Source organism: Dendropsophus ebraccatus, chromosome 13 (assembly GCF_027789765.1).
Source record: "Dendropsophus ebraccatus isolate aDenEbr1 chromosome 13, aDenEbr1.pat, whole genome shotgun sequence".
NCBI classification, from domain to species: Eukaryota; Metazoa; Chordata; class Amphibia; order Anura; family Hylidae; genus Dendropsophus; species Dendropsophus ebraccatus.
The window spans coordinates 15,453,549-15,474,196 of NC_091466.1; the positions used below are offsets into that span (position 1 = coordinate 15,453,549).

Sequence of the window (20,648 nt, forward strand, 5' to 3'; positions counted from 1 at the left end):
GTTATCCAGCACTACAAAAACATGGCCACCTTCTTGCAGAGACAGCACCACTCTTGTCTCCAGTCCAGGTGCAGTTTGCAAATAAGCTCCATTCACTTCAATGGAACCGAGTTAGGGTATAAACACACACACCGTATACGCAGCGTATTTACTGCTGCGATACGCAACAAATACGCAGCAGATTAGATCTAAATAACTGAACACAGCATGAAATCTGCACCATCAAATCTGCTGCGTATACGGTGTGTGTGTTTGTACCCTTAGGGCGGGTTCACACTACGGAATTCTCGCGGACAATGTCCGCGGAATTCCGTCAGCTGTCCGCTCGCACATCTGGGCGCCTTTCCGCCGGCCCCATAGACACTATTCTATGGGCCGGCATATTTCGCTATACGCTGAAAGAAGTGTCATGTCACTTCTTTTAGCGGATCGCGGAATACGCCGGCCCATAGAATGGTGTCTATGGAGCCGGCGGAAAAGTGCGTGCCCGTGCGGGTGGACAACTGACGAAATTCCGCGGACATTATCCGCGAGAATTCCGTAGTGTGAACCCGCCCTTAGGGTGCATTTACACAGAGAAATTTATCTGACAGATTTTTGAAGCCAAAGCCAGGAATGGATTTGAAAAGAGGAGAAATCTGGGTCTTTCCTTTATGACCTGTTCTCTGTCTATAGTCTGTTCCTGGCTTTGTCTTCAAAAATCTGTCATATAAATCCCTTTGTGTAAACGCACCCTTACAAAACTTGCACCAAAAGTGGAGACAAGCGTTTTGCTGTCTGGAAGAAATTGGCCATGTTTTTGTAGCACTGGACAACCCCTTTAAGGCCTATTACACGGGCCAATTCAGCACTATTACAGGCGCCGACAGCAAGCAGGTAAGTGTGTGGGGGGGACGCAGGGGTGATCGTCAGATCGCCTGGGCAGCCCATAGGAGAAAGCGGCGGTATTTTATAACCTGAAGCGACGGCAGCAGATCGTTGCAAGGCTGATCATTTGTGTTTCAGCTTGTCGAAAGACAATGATCAGCCGACATCGCGCATATCCACTGATCGTTGTCTTCTATTACATGAAGCAATTATCGTCCCGATTGCGGCCAATAATTGCTTTGTATAATAGAGCCTTTTTTTTTTAAAAAAAAAAAAAAGAAAAACTTTTCACGGTATAAATGCCTAATTTTAAAGTAAAAAAAAAAAAAAAGTTTTCAAATCAACTGGTGTCAGAAAGTTTTTCTTCCAGTCTGACACAGTGCTCAGTACTGGAAAACAAGATCTATATAACTTTCTCACTGTTAAATTGAATTTTTTTTCCCCTCTAGGGTACCCCTTTAGTACTTTCACATTTTTTTTTTTTTTTTTTTTTTGCCTTTACAACCCTATTAACATGGAGCATGCTTAACTGCGGTGGTTTATGGCAGGGGTAGGAAACTGTGGTTCTCCAGCTGTTACAAAACTACAACTCCCATCATGCCTGGACAGCCAAGGTTCCCAACCCCTGGTTTATGGGATACACTGTAGCTCAGGAAATAATAAAGTCACACGATACAGAACAGAATGACAGGTTTTAATTGAAATTACATCTGGAGCTCCGAAATCATAAGAAGCAACAAAACAGACGACTCTCCATACGGACGCGTGAATCATGGACAGTTTACACGTATGAGAGACAATTACTGTATTCTGTCAGTGTAAATTAATAGCGTCTGTGAATGAGTGTAGTAGTGTATGGATGGAAGATCTGTGTCCCAGCAGACTGCAGGAGCTGCACTCATATTGAAGTTCTGGCATTGTAATACTATACCATTGTAGTATCACGGTTGTATAACATGAATAAAAAAAAAATAAAAAATAAAAACTTTTATTAGCTCAGCAGCAATCATGTTAGCCTTACGTATTATAATGGGGCCTGGTGACAAGGTCACACATTTCCCCATCATGGATTGTCACATCAATGGAATAATACACAGTCATGCGTAAGCTATAGTAAATAATAGAATTTTTTTTTTTTTCAAAGTTGGGTCTGACTGTCCTGACCCTGACCAATCACTAGAAGAAATAGGGAGAGAAGTGCACGGCCGTGAAGCTCTCTCCACACTCTGCGTCTATGTAAGTGAGACCGCCCCATAGACTTGTACTGCGAGTCCATCTCAGTCATGTGACACAGAGCCGGGATAGAACGCGTGCACGACTTCTCCCAAGTCATCCTAGTGATCATCTGGGTCTGGACACTCAGATCCCGACCAATCAGATTTTTTTTTTAAAGCTCAAAGTCTCACAAAAATTTTCAATCCCTCCAAATAGATCCTTTTTGAGGGACCTTACAGTTAAGAACAATTCTGTGAGGAGTTCCCCTTTAATTACACCTATTATTTACATCACATTACAATTCAGTGCTGTTAGGAACAGGGGGCGGAGACTACACTACTTCTCTTTTAGGGTATAGTAGTCACCCTGCATGCACGGCGATAGGACACGGTAAAGGTCAGGACTACATAGCTAGACCTAGGAGCAGCTAGCATTTTTAGTAAGGGAATTATATATATATTAGGTGGAGTTGCACTTGAAGTTACAGAATCTCATCTTATTTTCCCCCATTGTGGGGCCACTCCTCCATTAAGTATGAGGGTGTAGGACGATTATCGCTCCGTGTAACAGGGCCCTAACTCATTCTCTGGGGTATTTTAAGTTCTAGACTCGTACCAATCCCCAAGGAAGTACAAGTAACCTTGAGATTACTTAAGAAGAGTAAAATACACAGCCCTATAGGTCACTGCCCCCCGACCTGTGACTATACAACCCCCCCCCCCCCCTCATGTCCGGACTGTACAAGTCACATGACCTATAGATCTTCAAGGGATTATACATATTCAATCACTTTGTAGCTCATGCCACAATCACAAGGACCAATCCTACTACAGTGTAATGGCTTCCAATAGTCCAGAGGAAATTGCCTGGAGATTTCCTACCCTGACCATCTATGACCACACCTCAATATGCCAGTTCTGAATGGAGTAACCCTTAAAGAATGGGCCTCATGAGTCATGGATTGTTTAAAGACTATTATCAAGTCACCCACCCTACAGGGGAGGCCTGATCATTTATTTATTAAACATGGTGTAAAGTGAGACTGGCTTAGTTGCCCCTAGCAACCAACTAGATTCCACGTTTTCATTTTCCAAAGAGTCTGTGAGGAATGAAAGGTGAAATCTGATTGGTTGCTAGGGGCAACTGAGACAGTTCTACTTTACACCATGTTTGATAAATCTCCCCATTCATAACACTATTACACATACTGTCCACCTACTTTTAAACCACCATGTGTATGTATGTATATATATATATATATATATATATATATATATATATATATATATATATATATATATATCCCCCATTGCCTCTGCCAATCATTCCTCTCCTATTCAGAAAACCTTCAGAAACCTCCATAGACACTACATACAGTGAGGTCGGCCATCTTGACTATGCTGTGTACCGTATTAGGTAAAAACGCAACGCATGAATATGAACATTAAGAGGTTAATTTGTCAAAATGCCCCCCACCCCCAAATCGGAGCTTGTGACTAAACGTAGGTCACAAATATTAAAACCCTAATAAATATTCTAATCGAGGGGTAAAAGGACATTTACATCACTTTATACCGGTTAACACAGGAGCTCCCAGCATGCACTCTGTCACAGGCAAACACGCATTGTTAGGGGTAAAAAATGTACAAAAAGACCCCCCGGCCCGACCTGAGGTAATTTACGCAGAATACAAACCACATCTGTGAAATTAAAAATGTTGTGATTTTGACAAAAAGTATCAAAAATAGGAATTGCACTGCTGTTTGATGAGTACCTCGATTTCTATAGGTATCAGGATTTTTTTTTTATGGGGGTTTCAGACCTGGTCATTGTTTTCCAGTTGTGGAATTTACCTCAGAATCTACCACAGTGATACGGTTGATCCTCTCCAATATGGCCTCTGCAGTCAGTTTTGGGAGCCCCCGATCGAGGGGACAACCTTCCACAAGACTGTTCATAGGGGTTGGGGGGAAGGAGTTCTCCTCGTCCAACCCGTCCTCCATCTGTCTCCTGAACCCGGCTCCATATCCTTTACCCTTTGATCCGTCTCCGCCATAAACGTCTGGGTTATCTGGCTGCTCCCCGAAGTCTCCAAGCTGCTCGATGCTCTCCGAGTTATCCTCTACATTATGTTCTGTAAACTCAGCATGTCCCTTATAGTCCTCGGCTTCCTGGAATGACTGCATGGGTCGACCGCCACTCTCCCCGCTTTCCCTTTTCTTTAGGAAATCTTTCAGGATGGGCAGCACTTTCTTGCGGGAAGCAACAACGTTGCCTTGGCTATAGGCTGTAATGTGGTTGCAATGATGGCAGGGTAGAAGGGACAGCTCCAGAGATGGCGTCGTGGCCTCCTCCAGAACTTTACTCACCTAACAACAGAAAACAGGAACCAAAACTATATGAATAGTTCTACAAATCTGATTATTTTTCTTACTTTTTATTATTTGAAGAATTACTGTCACTGTTTACATTTTTTTTTTTTTTTTTGCAGAAATCAATAGTACAGGCGAATTTAAGAAACTTTGTAATTGGGTTTTTTAGCCGAAAAATACATTTTTATCATGAAAAAGCAGTGTGACGCTCTCCCCCTGTCTTCATGGTTTTCTTATGGAGAAGGGAGGGGTTGAGGGAGATAAGGCACCAAAACAGGACAACAAAGAGTTAATTTTGAGCTACATCACCAGCTATCTCCACTGACAGTCAGCACTGACCTCTCTGACCTCTGAATACCATGTTTCTCACAGGTCCTGCTGTGTAATCCTTTCTTCTCTGCTGTCGACTAATCTCCCTCCTTCCCTCACCATAGGTTACACAGGGCCTGTCTGATTTAAAAGAGTCAAGATTTCCTGATAATGAGCAGTGAATGAGAGAGAGGAGGGGGGACCTGGGGAAAGTCTTTTTGAATGCAGATAATGGAATATTTGCCTAATAAACCCAATTACAAAGTTTCTTAAAATCGCCTGTACTATTGATTTCTGACATTTTAAAGGAAAGTAATAAACTACAATTTTTTTTCACACTGGAATCATTTCTTAAATAACTTAATTTTTTTAAATACATTTTTATAAATGTTTCTAACATTAAAAAAATTATTAATAATAATAATAATAATAATAATAATAATAGTCAGCTGTTCTCTGTAGGGAAACCTGGAAGTGCAGTGCCCCTAGAGGGAACATTAAGCATTACAGAGTTCATTTAAAACAATGGACTATCTGTGTAATACAGTGCAAGACCTCAACAGCAATACCTGTTCTTTGTAACCGCTCTCCATTCTGACCAAGAGATGAGGATTTAAGCACAGGACAGAGGATCCCCATCTAGTAACTCAGTGCTAATAAGTGTATTAATATGTTTTTTAAACTAGACAACCCTCTAGTCTATAGAGGCCGACTGCTGCAACAAGAGGGATAGAGGAGTGAACTATCTATCTATCTATCTATCTATCATACCTACCTACCTAGCTATACGGCTACTTACCTATCTACCTGATATCTATATTATATCTATTTATCTTTCTACCTACCTACCTCCTATCTGTGTACCCACCTACCTATTTCATATCTATCCATCTATCGACCCACCAACTTACCTCATATCTACCGACCCACCTACCTACCTCCTATCTATGTATCTATCACCCACCCACCTATCAATCTATCAGAAAAAAATTACAAAAACAAGCTTCGCAGTGTCTGAGGTGTCATCTGCAGAGCGGCCACATCTGTGGTTAATGTACAGCTACCTGTGTGGCTATCATACGTGTATGGCGTGATGCAGATAAGAGTGAAGGTTCACAGAAGAAGCTGAAAATGCCTGAACCCCTGTGCCGGCTATGTGACTGCGGAGAGTGGGGTAAGCTAAATAGGCCTACTATACCTGACTCCAGAATATATACCCCCTTACATTCGGTGCTCACCTATGGCTGACTGCGGTTACAGCTTCTAGTCGGGACGCTCAGAGTGAAAACAAGGAACTCACATTTCACAACTGAAAGTTTAAACTTTGGTCGAGTTAATGAATGACCGTGTGAGCGCAGCCAGGAGAGATCTGGTTACAGGGAGGCCTGGCGCCCTCAGGGTAAGCCACAAGGGAGGGGTAAAGGAAAAAAAATTAATAAAAAAAAATCTTTAGAAAAAAAAAAGTGTAAATCAGATTCTATTTGCATTATAAACCCACATGGGTGGGGAAAAAAGAACCTGAATATTACTGCTGCTGTACAAGCAGATGAAGGAGGCGAAAGTGAGATGTTTGAGGGAAAAGTTTCTTCAATTATTAACAAAAATAAATCTCAAAACATTGTTGATTGTTCATGAACTTGCAGCATGGTGGTGGGTCTCTGGGCTCCCCCTTGTGGTCACTGGGGCACACTGCAAGCATAGATTTTCAGAATTCTGATGGAAATGATCAATTGACATCATCATATTATCCGTAATTATGACTCCTAGACACTGAACAGCCTCTTTATGTGAGTTCCGGTATCTAGTAGTGGGCTAGTCGACTGCTTTGGCCTTCAGAACCACAGCAATTCGTCTTGGTAAAGATTCCACTAGGTGATAATTTATTTTGTAAAAATATTACCCAATTTTTCAAAGTTACTGCACCTTACATGGAGGTTCAGATCAGAACAGATCGCTCTACCACATCCCAGCAATGTCTATAGGAATAGGATCAGGGCACTGAGAAAGCCAGAGAGTAAGGAAAACTCACTGTCATGTTCCTGGAGTCAATCCATGACTATATGACCCTTGTGGCCGAATGCTAATAGTACTGCTAATAGTGTCTCTGCCAAAGGATAGACAGCCGCCATGAAGGGCTGGATCCATCTGACCAGATTGTGTTTCTCCACAGGGATCTGGATCCATCTGACCAGGCCATGTTTCTCCTCAGAGATCTGGATCCATCTGACCAGGCCATGTTTCTCCTCAGAGATCTGGATCCATCTGACCAGGCCATGTTTCTCTATAGAGATCTGGATCCATCTGACCAGGCCATGTTTCTCCACAGAGGTCTGGATCCATCTGACCGGCCATGTTTCTCCTCAGAGATCTGGATCCATCTGACCAGGCCATGTTTCTCTATAGAGATCTGGATCCATCTGACCAGGCCATGTTTCTCCACAGAGGTCTGGATCCATCTGTTATCATAGATTTCTATTTCATACACATTACTATATACCCTTTATGTATTCCTCAGCTGGTTACAATTTAGAACAATGGAGGGCGCTGTCAGCCTTGGGATATTGCAACAGCTTTCTAGATTTTTTGGCCTATATAATAACAGTGTGATAAAAGCTGTCCATATGTTAATGTGACCTTGCTGCCATCGCTATTGACAGTGTGATGTCGCTCAGTATTAGGCCTTGGGAGTAGGGACTGTGTAATCCTGTGAGGCCTGGGTGACTGACTAAACAATATCTTCATGGCTGGCATCATGTTGTACACGCACTCCTCTGTTTCTACCATAATAATCAGATTTTTGGTATAATTCATAGGAGATCTGAATACCTATCCAGATACACAGCATAGGAAGTACCGCCATCATAGCCCTGACAGAAAGAGACAAAATAAACGCCATGTCTCCCCTGCACCTTATATAACCAGCTACATACACTTACCCTGACCAGCCCTGTCTACGCCTCGCCTACACACCGCTTATCTGCTCGCTTTGTTTCTTACTTCATTTTGCTTCCATTAAGTAGTGTCAGTGGAGTCAGTAAAAAGAAAGATGGCCGCCACTGACACTGTTCTATACTAAGGGTCCTATTCCACGGGCCGAGGAGGGCCACGTTACCGATGTCCTTGCAGCATCATACATTACCTGTCCAGGCTTCTTCTCCGCGCTGTCTTCATCCCCGGGTCCCGCGCGCTCTATCTTCAGAATGGCCGGTCAGCTGACAGGCCACACTCAGCCAATCACAGGCCGCGGCGGTCCCGGCCTGTCATTGGCTGAGCGCTCCGTCAGCTGACCGGCCATTCTGAAGATAGAGCGCGCGGGACCCGGGGATGAAGACAGCGCAGAGAAGAAGCCCTGCAGGTAATGTATGATGCTGCTGCTTGTCAAATGGTCGGTCGCCCGCTGCGCACAGCTATTCAACCGTAGCGATGCGCGGTGGGGGAACAATGATTTTAGGTCTGGCCCTAAATGAACGATCAGCCGATGACACGATCATCGGCTGATCGTTCTCTCTATTTCACCGAACGATAATCGTCTGAATCGGGCCAAATGGGGCAGATCCAGCAGATTATAGTTACTGTGGAATAGGGCCCTAAGTGACACCTCCAGATGTCCACATTGGCAGAGAGCTGGTGGTCACACTATCCGTGTCACATCTTTCCTTCATTCTGGAGCACTATGGCATTAATAAACATCACATTTCTAATACTAAGTTCTCCCCCTGCCTGTCTGGGGTGTAGCTACTCCCAGGACTTACCATTGCTCTTAGCGCTTCCTCATGGCTGTACACTGCTATCTGCCTCATTGGTTCATTTGCACTAGTGAAGGAGATGGCCATGGCGATGATGACGTTGTAATGGTGTCTTTGACAGAAATCCTGCATCTCCTTCTCCAAGTTTTTCCTTATTAGGAACTCCTTAAATAAAGCAGAGGGAAGTTATAGGGTGCAAAATCACAAGACGGCCGGCAACACAGTCGTGATGAGGCCTCAGGTGTGCAACATCCAGCGTCTCCATCTCACGCGGTATCACTGCCATTATAGCTACACATCAAATTATGAGGACAGACAATCGCTTATAATACAATTCCCTAATATACGTAGTTCCAATATGCAATAGATATGCGCCATAACGCCCCCTATGTGTCTCACCTCTATGTTCATGTATATGGCACTAATAGCCAACTTAATATCCCGACTGACCAAGGCCTTGAGGTCCTTACGGAGCATCTGATCTGTAGTTAGACCTAAAAAAAAAAAAAAGAAAAGAATGGGTTAAAATAAAAAAGTTCCAACTAGTAAGTCATTCATTGTTCTTTTCTCCAGTCACATCTTATGCGGTGTTCACAATTCAGCTGTTTTGGGAGTCCATCGGCCATCCATTCAACTGATCATGAGAATAAAAGATCCCGAGTCCCCCTGGTTTCATGGAGCCGGTTGCACATGATCTACTGATCTATTCAACTTATTGGGCCTGACTAAGTTGGCTGTACTTGGATATCCTCTTCAACCTATAGGGGTGAATGGAAGGCAATGCATAGGCCTGACCACTGCTCCATTCAACCAGGGGTCATGGAACCCTGTTGTCAGGATTGGTGGGGGTTCCAGCAGTCAGTCCCTTACTAATAAGACCTTCATCACAGTACACACCTGACACATCAAACTTGGCGTTTTGAAGAGAATCAAACACAGCGCCTCTCGAAGCAAGATCTGGGAACTTCGACTCTAGAATAGTCACGTATTCTGTGTCTTTAGGGGTGACTTTTCCAGCCGCAGGTGCCATGTTCACACAATCCAGAACAATTGTACCTGCGGATGAAACAGGAAAAAGTATGCACAATAAATTTGAAGGAAAGACTAAACTTTATATACTAAATGTTATCTGTTTCTAGAAAAGCTGGGTGACGGCTGGGTAGAATTGTTAAATGACCTGTAAAAGGAGGTATTACCTTGCAGCATAGACGCCAGTTGAGAATCCAGGATGTGAGGGGCTTCCCGGACGATCTTCTCTGTTACTAGTGTAGCGCAGGAGCCTACGAGTTCTACAGTAACCTGGCAAATACGTGATGGTCTCCTCTCTAGAATATGGTGGTCTATGACCTCTGTCACCACATCTTCCATGAAAGAATCCGTTCTGATCAGAAAGAAATAAAAGACCCCTGAAATTCATGAACCAACTTTAAAAAGTACCTGTCATTAAATAAAACTTTTGATATGTCAGAGAGACATTATAAAAGTTTTTATGAGTCAGGGTGTTCAGACCTGTGACCGATCAGTAGAACGAGCCGGGAGAGGTCCACCCTGCTGCGTGTTCCTCTCCCCACTCTGTGTCTGACCTAGACGGCCCTATAGACTTGCAATGAAAATCCATCTAGGTCATGTGACACAGAGCCAAGTGTGAATGAACTGCACGCAGACTTCTACTGATCGATAAGCAGTTCTTTATCGATTACCTGGGCAGCACATTGTGATCCACCAGCGACAACCCCAAGCGTCCCGCCTCATACAGACCACCCAGGTCTATTTCATCGCGGAAGATCAGCAGCTCCGGAGATATCCGGTTTTCTTTAAGGAAAAATGTGCTCTCTGTCCGAAGAGGAAAGTCCTCACGGGGGATGTTCAATACTGGGACATATGCAAGGTTCTTGCTGGAAGACGTCTACAATAATTAATAAGAAGACATTGTCATGCCCCTGGTTTGTAATCTAGACTCATTCACCCTGATTAAAAAATGTCAATCCAACCACTTTTGTGTGAGCAAAAAGAGTTTTTGCTTTGCATAAACTGAGAGGAAGAGGCAGTCTCTTTGTCAGGATTCAAGCCCCACCCCCTCCAGAAGAATTATTAATTTAATGTCCCTCAGCAATGCATCATGGGCCTAAATTTTAAGACCATGAAAAGTCTGATTGTGTAAGAGATGTGTGGCTGAGAAAGAAAGGGGAGCACGACCGATCCAGTGATCATTTGTGCAGCCCTGATGCGTTAGCGCTAATCACCGAGATCAGCTCTCGTTTCCAGAAAGCCTTAGGACATCTACTAAGACCCCAAGTGTTGACCACCTATTAGTTAACTTACACAAAATTTTGGGTGTAGTTTTTAGTGTGTGATGAAGTACAAACCGCGCCTCCTCTCCACTAAGTCACCCCACTTGGTGACAGAGTGACTAAAACATGTAAGCCAGTTCTTACCACATATGAAATAGTAATTCTGCCAGAGAGTTTGGGGGAGATTTATCAAACATGGTGTAAAGTGAAACTAGCACAGTTGCCCCTAGCAACCAATCAGATTCCACCTTTCATTTTGAGGAATGAAGTGGATTCTGAGTGGTTGCTAGGGGCAACTGAGCCAGTTTCACTTTACACCATGTTTGATAATTCTCCCCCTATGGCCTTGTTCACACTGAGCAAGAACGGCGGAGAGGTCCGCCGCGGAATCCGCCGTGCTCAGTGTCCTGCTTTGAGTGAATGAGAGGGCACGCGCGCGTCCGCCGCTCTCTGCTCAAAGAAACGGCATGTCACTTCCCTGAGCGGATAGCGGCAGCAGCGGAGGAGCGCGCGCCCTCCAATTCACTCAAAGCAGGACACTAAGCACGGTGAGATTGCTCGGTGGAGAGGTCCGCCGCGGAATTCCGCTGTTCTTGCTCAGTGTGAACAGGGCTTATGTGTTTAATAGTTTTTATTACTTTGCTTGGCTGAAACACTATATGGTAATTCACATAGTAGTAGATAAGCACTCACCTTGGCCAAGTAATAGGCCAGAGCTATGGCAGACACCATAGAATCCAGGTCACATGCTTCATTTCCGAGGACCACATGGAAGTCCAGTCCTTCATGTTCATTCTGCAAGGACAAAAAAAAAAAATATAATAAATCCATCACCAACTGTGCTAGAATCCTTAATATCAAATATGCCAAGTTATGGTGAGACACATTGATGCATCTTGAACAACTTCTGGAGAAACAGTAGTAATGGTGGTCATGTTGTTGACTTTTCCACAAACAGATACATAACCATTCCATAATTAGCAACATTAAAAAAAAAATTCATATATTTATATTGATTTAAGTCCCGCCCCCAAGGAACACTTCTGAACATGACATTTATGGGCAGGGTCTGCATAAACCCCACCTCTTTTGCAGCTCAATTGCCGTTAGTTGCCCCAGAAAAGTCAGGCTTTAAAGTCATACTGTATAACAGAACACAAGGACTTGTATCAAGCACTGTTTTATATCCTTCCTAAGGGAGTGTAGGCTAGACAGTGACTGTGACATGTGACAGACGGTCTATTCTAGAGCTTTGACGCCTGTATACAGTACTTACTAAGCAGGTTTGTGTTGCCTTAGAAAGTCTACTTTTCCCTGGACTAGAAGCGAAACTTTTGAATATCTGTAATTAAATGGGAAAATTATATCAAATTTTATACAAGAAAATACCCCCCAAAAAGGAAAAAATATAGAATAAATTATAAAATAAAAGCTGTTGTAGCTGAAAATTGGCACAAAAGAGTATCATGGGGTGAAAATGGGCAAAAATATTTGGTAAAACCATAATACCCTGAACGGCCACTGTTAGAGTCTGGCAAAATCACGTGGATGGAAGCAAATTATTGACAGATGACCAGCTCCAGGGCAATCGCTGTCTAATGCTGCGTTTACATGGAATGATTATCGTTCGAATTTTCGCAATAACGATCGCATTTGAGCGATAATCGTTCTGTGTAAACACAGCATATGATCAAGCGACAAATCTTTCATTTTGATCTTTCAACATGTTCTCAAATCGTCGTTCGCTACAAATTCACAGATCGCTTTGTGTAAACAGTCTTTCAAAGATTCACCCTATGTGAAAGATGGGCTTAAGCGATCTTAAAACGATCGCAATAACGATTTTTCTTACGAATTTTCTAACGATTTATTGGTCTAAACGCTGATCGTTTTAAAAACCAAATCGTTGCTTTAAAATCGTTAAACGATCGATTGGGCGAAATATCGCTTCGTGTAAACGCAGCATAAGGCGAGACTCCGGAGGGCAAATGAGCACAATATTATATCACTGAGGCGTGGAACATGGCCTGGTCAGATGGATCCAGATCTCTGTGGAGGAACATGGCTTGGTCAAATGGATCCAGATCTCTGTGGAGGAACAAGGCCTGGTCAGATGGATCCAGATCTCTGTGGAGGAACATGGCCTGGTCAGATGGATCCAGATCTCTGTGGAGTAACATGGCCTGGTCAGATGGATCCAGATCTCTGTGGAGGAACATGGCCTGGTCAGATGGATCCAGATCTCCGTGGAGGAACATGGCCTGGTCAGAAGGAGCCAGATCTCTGTGGAGAAACATGGCCTTGTCATGTGGATCCAGATCTCTATACAGAAACAAGGCCTGGTCAGATGGATCCAGATCTCTGTGGAGAAACATGGCCTGGTCAGATGAATCCAGATCTCTATACAGAAACAAGGCATGGTGTAATAATGTGGCCATTCAGTGTATACTAAAATGATTTGAAGGATGCATAGATAAATTAATATAGTATACCGTATGTATAAAAAAAGAAAAATCAGAAAATAAAAGATTTACTCTTGCTATATTAAAAGTCTGCCTGTAAAATGGGGAGTCCTCCCCAGGGCTCCTAACGGTCTCACCGGACCAAGGGGAACATGACTAACTGCACCGAAACGGCACCGGGGGGGAGGGTAAGAGACATACCTTCCTCCTCGGCGTCTCCTGTGGAATAGGGAGCTAAGACGAATCTGCTGATATTTCCCCTTTAAACAAAAATGACATGGTACCATCTAGGCATCATAGTATAGCCTGGGATTTAGAAAAACGTAAACTTAGATATACAGAAATAAGGTAAAAATAAAGATTACACCGGGCCTTTAAGGGTGCGCCATAAAAGATTAGGGTTATGTGGTAATCCGTATCTTGTTGAATATCGCTATTATCAGTATTACTGTAGTATACCGCCTCCTATAATCTCCCATAAGTAGAAGAGCAAACACATCAAGCACTTAGCTATACGCTACTGTCATAAAACCGCAGCCGTAGATTACAGGAGGCACCATTAACCCAACAATCCACCACCAGCATGACGTCAGATCAGTGACGGGGTCCGGATATTGCTGGTAATACCATGGAACGGGACAAGTGCTATTAGGACTCATACCAGGCACCTATGAACTATGTAACCTGTAGGCGGCCATTTTGTATGCTGAACCACTATACAGTGACACTTTTCAGGAGTCTGAACATTTGGGTAGCAACCTCACAAGCCCCAGCACCATTCCTGAATCGACTGGTCACATGTGCTCGGTGCTGCAGGAAGGGGAGACAAAATGGATACCTCCAGGAAACCAGGAAAGACTTTTTAATTCCTCCATTTTTTTTTATTTATTTGTAATTATAAACTGAACAGCATCAAGTAGCAGCCAAACCGTATGCAATGTGTCCACATCTCTTACTTTTATTTTTCAACACTGTCCCTTTAATTTTTTTTTTTTTTTTAAAGGGACTGTCCTATTTACGGAGGACAGACTCCGTAATGGACCCAATCAAGTATCACTTGCATGAATGAAACTTGGAACTGAAATATCTCAACAGGTGAGGGACAACTCTGGAGATCACAGTTTCTTGGATATGATAAAGACTATGGAACCCGCAGCTGCTGGCGCTGAGAGGTCGCTGTGTCCACATATCACCGGCTAAGTAATTGATTTATAGAGCGTAACCCCAAGTCCTAATGTCTGTAAGAGAAAAAGCACACACCGTGCCATATGCCAGCACTCACCCTCCGCACGCCCCATTTATTTAGGAAAAACAATATTTGGAGTTCGTCGCTTAAAAGCCGAATGGAAGATAAATTAATGGAGCTAAAATGGAAACTGTGTGAGGTGTTTACACAAGAAATCTAACACGCCCCGCCTACTCGACCAGACAGATGTGAATTCACTGCAGCAGAAAACAAGATTTACAAAAATAAAGTTGGAATCCAATAGTCCACAGTAACAAAGACAGAGATGTATATCTATAGGAAGCATTATACAAGGTTGTCACTTTCCCAGACTCCTGCATGTACCTGACTATGCAGTGATAATAGTATGTGTTACTGATAGGGGGCAGATCTGTCCATCAGGATGCTGAGAAAGATGGGTCAGCAATGACTATTTTGGATATGACCCAGCTTTCCCATGTTGTTGTATATTATACGACATTGGTTGGGTGACAACCAATATGGCCCGCTTTGTGGACCAGAACAAAATGTGATATGTAAACGTTATACGAAGACTAGGCAATTATGGCTTTTAGTAGTCTGGAAAGCTGAGTGATTATCACTATGACAGCCATTAGAGGCTTATCCCTTAGCTTACTCAGACTACAAGTAGTATACAATTATTAAAGGGGTACTCCAGTGAAAATCTTTGTCTTCAAATCAACTGGTTTCAGAGAGTTATATAGATTTGTAATTTACTTCTATTTCAAGTCTCATACTTATTTATCAGCTGCTGTATGTCCTGCAGGAAGTGGTGTATTCTTTCCAGTCTGACACAGTGCTCTCTGCTGCCACCTCTGTCCATGACAGGAACTGTCCAGAGCAGGAGAGGTTTTCTATGTGGATTTGCTACTGCTCTGGACAATTCCTGACATGGACAGAGGTGGCAGCAGAGAGCACTGTGTCAGACTGGAAAGAATAAACCACTTCCTGCAGGACATACAGCAGCTGATAAGTACTGGAATACTGGCGATATTTAAATAGAAGTAATATACAAATCAAAATAAATTTCTGAAACCAGTTAATTTGAAAGAAAGAGGATTTTGTTGGAGTTCCCCTTTAATAGCTTTTTGGGTGACACCTATCTTATCTCATCCCAAAAACAGACACCAGGTCTCATGAGCCTGTGCCTCGGCCTCATGTCAGAGCTGGGCTGAAAAAATAGCCAGTGTCGTAGTGAAATCTGATAGATGGAAGAGCCGATGTAAAAATAGCATAGAAACCAACTGGGTTTCTCCAGAGCAAAATGCTCTACGACAAGGAGATCAGGTTTCATAATGGGAAATCCTTCGTAGTGTTGGACACGACCTTCAAGCCCCCTTTAAAAGTGAAATTTATCGGGTGAGGGGATAACCGAGCGGCCTCAATACTGTGCCTCAGACACCTGCTATAGCTGCAAAATCTGGGTGACAACCAATATGGCTGCCACTGTCAGGCCCTTAACACATTTTTAGGGGCTGTGTCAAAGGTGTCAAAGTGAGCCGAGCTCTTCTGTCAAGTTTGACTGATTATACAGTATCTTCACCTGGGAAAGCTGAGTAACAACCAATATGGCTGCCAATCGGGGAAGCATATTCCTCAGCATCCCCGACTGGCTAATTTTCCTTGTGATGTCACAATACTAAGGGCAGATAGGTGCGTGAGTAGGAGGTATGCCGTTCAGAAGCCTAAGAAAGCTGGATGACAAGCTAACTATTCAACTGTATCTGGTTCCATGGCCAGTCAGGTATCTACCTCACTATTATACTTGTCAGGTCCAACCATACCACCATATCACAAGTGAGTCCATATTTGTGATAGTGCAGCCCCCCCTATAATGGCAATACAATAAAAATATACACATTGGCGCAATGCCTGCTGGCACAAAGATCCACGTCTTCACCGTCTGCCATTTTGTGAATGAAACTACCTCACAAAGTGCTGGCATGAAGAACCATGTCTTCACCGTCCGCCATTTTGTGAATGAAACTGCCTCACATAAATTGCTGACGCGAAGAACCGTGTCTTCACCACCCGCCATTTTGTCAATGAAACCACCTCACATAAAGTGCATTGATTTACAAGTAAATTGTGGGCACGGCGAGGTGTGGGACAGGGTGCACCTCAGGGTCTTTATCACCTCATGGTAGTTGCCATTTTGTCAGTGAAACTACTTATAAAATCAATAGGAAATTGTCAAGTCTACCCTGACGGACATGCACGCCATTTTTTGGGTGGGAGGGATGAAAATGTGACAAATTGCGGCGACTGTCACATGACCTGACAGGAAACTGATATAACTAGTGCAGATAGTGTCGCCCATAGCAACCGATTATAATCCAGCTTTTATATTCCACCCTGGGTTACAAAATGAAAGGAGTGATCTGATTGGCCGCGACAAAATATGAAGACGTGGAACATGGGAGCTGTAATGTGTTCCTGTCCGACATAGACTCTGTGTACTAGAATACTAGAAATTCTGGTGTTTGTAGTCTGTGAGGTTCTTTCATTGCATATCAGGACATGCTGGGAGTTGTAGTCTTCCCTCCACAGTTATATCATTGGTCAGGCATGTTCAGGGTAATAGTTCTGCCACGACTGGGCTATCAGGACATGCTGGGAGTTGTAGTTTTCCCAAGCACTGAAAAGACCACAAACCTGGGAGACGCTATTCTTGCACAACTACAGGACTATCAGAGTATGCTGAGAGTTATAGTTGTACAACAGCTAGACAGGGGTGATCATGCTAAGAGTAATAGTTCTCCCACCACTACACGGTTGTCAGGACATGCTGAGAGTTGTAGTTTCACCTTAGTTCATGTTTGGAACTGTAGTTCTGCAACTGCTAAGCTGTCAGGGCATGCTGGGGATTGTAGTTTCTCAACCACTAGACCATAGATCATTATGGAAGTTACAGTTCTTGCACCCCTACACTTATCAGGAAATGTTGTAGACCAAATATATGTTACAGGGTGGTCAGAGCATGCTGAGAGTTGTAGTTCTACAACAACTGCACAGGACTAAACATGTTGGGAGTAATGGTTCTGCCACCCCTGTGTGGTTACCAGGCTGAGAGGTGCAGTGTTTGGAGCTGCAGTTCTTCTGTCAGGGCATGCTGGGAATTGTAGTTTCTCAATCACTAGAGAGCCAAAGATCATTATAGAAGTAACAGTTCTTGCACAACAGTAAATGGTGGAAAAAATAGTTCTGGCCCAAGTTGCAAGGTTGTCAGAGCATGCTGGGAGTTATGATCCTGCGACAGGTGGAAAACTGCAGGTTCTTCATTATAGGAGGATATGATGAGAGATGTAGTGGTACATGCCAGACAGAAAATTGTACTGTAATTCTAACACATGTTGCAGAATTGTCAGAACATGCTGAGAGTTGTAGTTCAGCAACAGCTGAAGAGACATAGATTATAAGACTGCTCCTCCATAATTCCAATAGTAGCTCCACCACTGCTCGGCTGTCAGGGCATACTGGGTATTGCACGCTGGGAGTTGTAGTGTCTCCACCACTGGAGAGTAACATGTCATGCTGGGAGTTGTAGTTTCACCACCACTGGAGAGACACAGGTCATGCTGGGAGTTGTAGTTTCACCACCCCTGAAGAGACACAGGTCATGCTGGGAGTTGTAGTTTCACCCTCATCGGATAGCCACAGTTCATGCTGGGAGTTGTAGTTTCACCACCATTGGAAAGCTGCAGGTTATGCTGGGAGTTGTAGTTTCACCCCCATCGGAGTGCCACAGGTCATGTTGGGAGTTGTAGTTTCACCACCACTGGATAGCCACAGGTCATGCTGGGAGTTGTAGTTTCACCACCACTGGATAGCCACAGGTCATGCTGGGAGTTGTAGTTTCACCACCACTGGAAAGCTGCAGGTTATGCTGGGAGTTATGGTTCTTCTACCACTGCAGGTTTGTCAGGGAATGATGAGGCTTGTGGCTCGTCCTCATGCAGTAGGGCTGTCAGAGCATGCTGAGAATTGTAGTTGTGAAATGCTGGAAATAGCAGTTCTGCCACAACTGCGGGGTTGTCGGCCATGCTGGGAGCTGTAGTCTCACTTAGCAGACTATTCTATAGCAAGTACTCTCAGAGACCCCCTCCTCAGCTTCCCTATAGCGGGGTCCATGTGCCAATCATGTGACCGTCACATCGCATGGCTTCTGCACAGAGTCAGATCTGACATATAAAGGGCCAGTGTCCTGATACAACACCCAGCGTGGACAGCGCCCCCAGGGGCCCCAGGCTGAGGACACTGCAAGTACTGTGATACACACCGGGGCCCCAGGCTGGTGACGCTGCAAGTACTGTGATACACACCAGGGGCCCCAGGCTGGTGACGCTGCAAGTACTGTGATACACACCGGGGGCCCCAGGCTGGTGACGCTGCAGGTACTGTGATACACACCAGGGGCCCCAGGCTGAGGACACTGCAAGTACTGTGATACACACCAGGGGCCCCAGGCTGACGACACTGCAAGTACTGTGATACACACCAGGGGCCCCAGGCTGGTGACGCTGCAAGTACTGTGATACGGGGCCCCAGGCTGGTGACGCTGCAGGTACTGTGATACACACCAGGGGCCCCAGGCTGGTGACTCTGCAAGTACTATGATACACACCAGGGGCCCCAGGCTGGTGACGCTGCAAGTACTGTGATACACACCGGGGGCCCCAGGCTGGTGACGCTGCAAGTACTGTGATACACACCAGGGGCCCCAGGCTGGTGACGCTGCAAGTACTGTGATACACACCAGGGGCCCCAGGCTGAGGACACTGCAAGTACTGTGATACACACCAGGGGCCCCAGGCTGGTGACGCTGCAAGTACTGTGATACACACCAGGGGCCCCAGGCTGAGGACACTGCTAGTACTGTGATACACACCAGGGGCCCCAGGCTGACGACACTGCAAGTACTGTGATACACACCAGGGGCCCCAGTCTGAGGACACTGCAAGTACTGTGATACACACCAGGGGCCCCAGTCTGAGGACACTGCAAGTACTGTGATACACACCAGGGGCCCCAGTCTGAGGACACTGCAAGTACTGTGATACACACCAGGGGCCCCAGGCTGGTGACGCTGCAAGTACTGTGATACGGGGCCCCAGGCTGGTGACGCTGCAAGTACTGTGGTACACACCAGGGGCCCCAGGCTGGTGACGCTGCAGGTACTGTGATACACACCGGGGGCCCCAGGCTGAGGACACTGCAAGTACTGTGATACACACCAGGGGCCCCAGGCTGGTGACACTGCAAGTACTGTGATACACACCAGGGGCCCCAGTCTGAGGACACTGCAAGTACTGTGATACACACCAGGGGCCCCAGGCTGGTGACGCTGCAAGTACTGTGATACACACCAGGGGCCCCAGGTGACATCGCAACCCTGACCATGCCAGGGCTGGGCAACGTAAAGTCCAAGGGGTGACCACTCAGCTTTCCCAGACTCCTGCATGGCAGCTCTGCTTAACTGTGTCCTGGTACATGAGCTGTAAGTGCATCACTGTATGGGCTGACATTGCTGCCGCTCAGGAGCCTGGGAGAGCTGGGTGACAGCCTGTGCACCTGCTGCATTAGTGGCCATAGGGGTTGTCACCCAGCTTTCCCAGGATGAGATATATGAATGAATGAATGAAGGAAGGAATACAATGTATGAGAACTAGACAGGAAAAGCAGACAAAGAATCGCACAGAAGAGAAGTGACAGTGCACACAGGGAATAGAGTGCAAGCTCTGGGGGTCAGCAGGCAGGGCGCATGTGCAGGATGCTTACCTGTAGAGCGGCCTTACAGCCCTGCAAGAAGCGCTCCATGCTGCAGCTCCTGTGTGAACTGTGCCACAGCTCAGCCTGCCGCCACTGCTGCCAGTACGGGCTAGAATGGAAGCGGTGATGTCACGTCAGGGGCGGGGCCTGCGCGGGGAAGGGGCGGGGCCTCCGGGTTATTGGACTGAAACAGGAACTAGAGTAAACATAAGGGAGAGGAGGAGGAGCGGTGTGATGGTGGATGAGGAGTGTGATGGTGGATGTGTTATACTGAGGAGGAGCGGTGTGATGGTGGATGTGTTATACTGAGGGAGCGGTGTGATGGTGGATGAAGAGTGTGATGGTGGATGTGTTATACTGAGGGAGCGGTG

At 45.1% G+C, this 20,648-nt stretch overlaps 1 protein-coding gene across 1 annotated transcript; it reads right to left on the reverse strand.

Moving 5' to 3' along the window:
- Positions 1–1,542: 1,542 nt before the first annotated feature.
- On the reverse strand, positions 1,543–20,386 carry PRUNE1 (prune exopolyphosphatase 1). The gene is made up of 9 exons (XM_069950403.1): positions 20,287–20,386; positions 11,494–11,595; positions 10,210–10,415; positions 9,706–9,890; positions 9,407–9,565; positions 8,909–9,003; positions 8,516–8,674; positions 3,936–4,451; positions 1,543–1,792 (listed from the first exon to the last, which is right to left on the reverse strand). Exons 1-9 carry the CDS (start codon positions 20,323–20,325, stop codon positions 1,766–1,768), a joined length of 1,488 nt encoding a protein of 495 aa, XP_069806504.1. The 5' UTR covers positions 20,326–20,386; the 3' UTR covers positions 1,543–1,765.
- Between the last annotated feature and the right edge of the window lie 262 nt (positions 20,387–20,648).